This window comes from Sapajus apella, unplaced genomic scaffold (genome assembly GCF_009761245.1).
Source record: "Sapajus apella isolate SASKATOON/1434 unplaced genomic scaffold, GSC_monkey_1.0 scaffold137, whole genome shotgun sequence".
Classification (NCBI taxonomy): domain Eukaryota; kingdom Metazoa; phylum Chordata; class Mammalia; order Primates; family Cebidae; genus Sapajus; species Sapajus apella.
The window spans coordinates 3,419,365-3,421,949 of NW_022437077.1; the positions used below are offsets into that span (position 1 = coordinate 3,419,365).

Sequence of the window (2,585 nt, forward strand, 5' to 3'; positions counted from 1 at the left end):
GGGAGGTGGAGGTTGCAGTGAGCCGAGATCACACCACTGCACTCCAGCCTGGTATCACGGTTAATTTGAACAAAAAAAAAAAAAAAAAAAAAAAAAAAAAAAAACCGTCTATTTAAAATATGAGGAGAGGTCGGGCGTGGTGGCTCACGCCTGTAATCCAAGCACTTTGGAGGCCAAGGCGGGCAGATCACCTGAGGTTGGGAGTTCAAGAACAGCCTGACCAACATGGTGAAACCCCGTCTCTACTAACAATACAAAAAATTAGCTGGGCATGGTGGTGCGTGCCTGTAATCCCAGCTACTCAGGAGGCTGAGGCAGGAGAATTGCCTGAACCCAGGAGGCGGAGGTTGCGGTGAGCCGAGATTGCGCCATTGCACTCCAGCCTGGGTAACATGAGTGAAACTCCGTCTCAAAAAAAATAAAATAAAATAAAATAAAATATGAGGAGAAAGGAGAAAAACCAAAGAATAGGTTAGAAAGTACAAAATAAGATGGTAAATTTAAATTCAAATATATCAAGAATTACGTTAAATAAATATGTGCAGTTAAAAGACTTAAGTCACAACATATATCCATGAACAATTTTAGATGGCAGCATTCACCAAAGCCATCCACCCCGCCAAAGCAGTGCACAATAGCCTCTTCCTGATGACTTAGGCTGCCCATGGTGACCACCGGTGACTGCCACTTGACATCACAGTGTATCCCTCCCTCAGACTCAAGCAGGGGCTGATGGCTGTTTCCTATACCTCCCTGAACAGCTGCTGTGGTTTTTCAGCTCTTGCATCTGCTGTATATGGTTCTGTCTCAGGTGCCATGTGCTAGCTCTGTTCTCTGTATAGCTGCTTTTGACGGCTCCTCATCGATCTTCTAATCCACCACTCATGATCCTAGAGAACAGAGACCACAAGTTAAGACCTTCACCTACAGAATCCCAAGGGCCAACACTGGGCAGAGGACAGCTCCAACCTTCTTACAAAAGGGCTTTTCCACAGAAGTGTTTCCTTTAGACTCTTTGCAGTGAGATACCCTGCTTCCAAGAATTTCTCATGGAGCCAGAAGCCTTTGAAGTTTGCCCTTATGATCCTCACCACCGAATCCCACTCAGGAGACTCCAGTACCACCTGGCATCATGCAGGAGAAAGAACCCCAAGAAAGCCAAAAAGATGGCCATCTGCAAATACAACGCCTGCCATGTGGTCTCCATCAAAAAACTGGAGGAACATGAGGCTGTCTGTGTCAACAGGAGCTCCCTGGAGGAAGAGGACACTAAGAACCCTCTGAAAGTTAGTCTTCCTAGTTCAGAGCAGAACGATGACCCCCAGCAGGTCTCCCCCTCCCTTCCCAGCCCCGATATCTGGAACGTCGATGGGGCTGATTGCCAGCATATGTTTGTCCTTAAGACTTTTATTCCCCAAAAGCTTGCCTGTGAAAAGGACACAAAAGAGTCAGCAAGAGAGACCAGTCCCCAGAAGATCCTCAGACCAGGACAGTAAACTGCCAGCCGAGGAAGGAGCACACACCTCGTAAATGCATGGAAGAATGTGCAATGCATCAGAATAAAAGGCATGCAAAGCAAGTTACCCTGGGATACCTTTTTTTTTTTTTTAACCTGGCAGATTGGTAAATATCAGAAGGCTTAAAATATTCTGCTGGCAAAGGTAGAGCCAAATGGGCCGGGCGCAATGGCTCATGCCTGTAATCCCAGCACTTTGGGAGGCCGAGGCAGGCAGATCACCTGAGGTTGGGAGTTCAAGACCAGCCAGACCAACATGGAGTAACCCCATCTCTACTAAAAGTCCAAAATAAAGCCAGGGGTGGTGGCACATGCCTGTAATCCCAGCAACTCAGGAGGCTAAGGCAGGAGAATCGCTTGAACCCAGGAGGCAGAGGTTGCAGTGAGCCGAGATTATGCCACTGCACTCTAGCGGGGAAAAGGGCTCGGAACAAAAAAAAAAAAAAAAAAGAGTAGGGCAAAATAGACACTTTCATAACATTGGTGAGAATGCCAGTTGGTACAGCCTCCACAGAGGGCAATTTGACAATAGCTATAAACATTATAATACACACAGTCTTTGATTGAGCAATTCTATTTCCAGGCTTCATCCTGGAAATACATTCACGCATGCAAAAATGAGGTAAATGAGGTAAGTATAAGCTTATTCATTGCAGCGTTATTTGCAGCAGCAAAAAAAGTTAGAAATGAGCCAGGCGTTGTGAATCACAGCTGTGGCCTGTTACTCTGGGGGCTGAGGCGAGAGGATCACTTGAGTTCAGCCTGGGCAACATAGTGAGATCCTGTCTTAAGCAACAAAAAAAAGTAAAAAATGACCTAACTATCCATTAAAAGAGCCTGATTAAAAATAAGTTATACTGGCCGGGCACGGTGGCTCAAGCCTGTAATCCCAGCACTTTGGGAGGCCGAGGCGGGTGGATCACGAGGTCAAGAGATCGAGACCATCCTGGTCAACATGGTGAAACCCCGTCTCTACTAAAAATACAAAAAAAACATTAGCTGAGCATGGTGGCGCGTGCCTGTAATCCCAGCTACTCAGGAGGCTGAGGCAGGAGAATTGCCTGAACCC

The 2,585-nt window shown here is 46.6% G+C and overlaps 1 protein-coding gene across 1 annotated transcript; it reads left to right on the forward strand.

Annotated features, from left to right (window-relative positions):
• Positions 1-545: 545 nt before the first annotated feature.
• Positions 546-1,778, forward strand: GTSF1L (gametocyte specific factor 1 like). The gene is made up of 2 exons (XM_032263547.1): positions 546-1,328; positions 1,404-1,778. The coding sequence occupies exons 1-2, from the start codon at positions 1,050-1,052 to the stop codon at positions 1,494-1,496; spliced, it is 372 nt and encodes a 123-aa protein (XP_032119438.1). The 5' UTR covers positions 546-1,049; the 3' UTR covers positions 1,497-1,778.
• Positions 1,779-2,585: the final 807 nt, after the last annotated feature.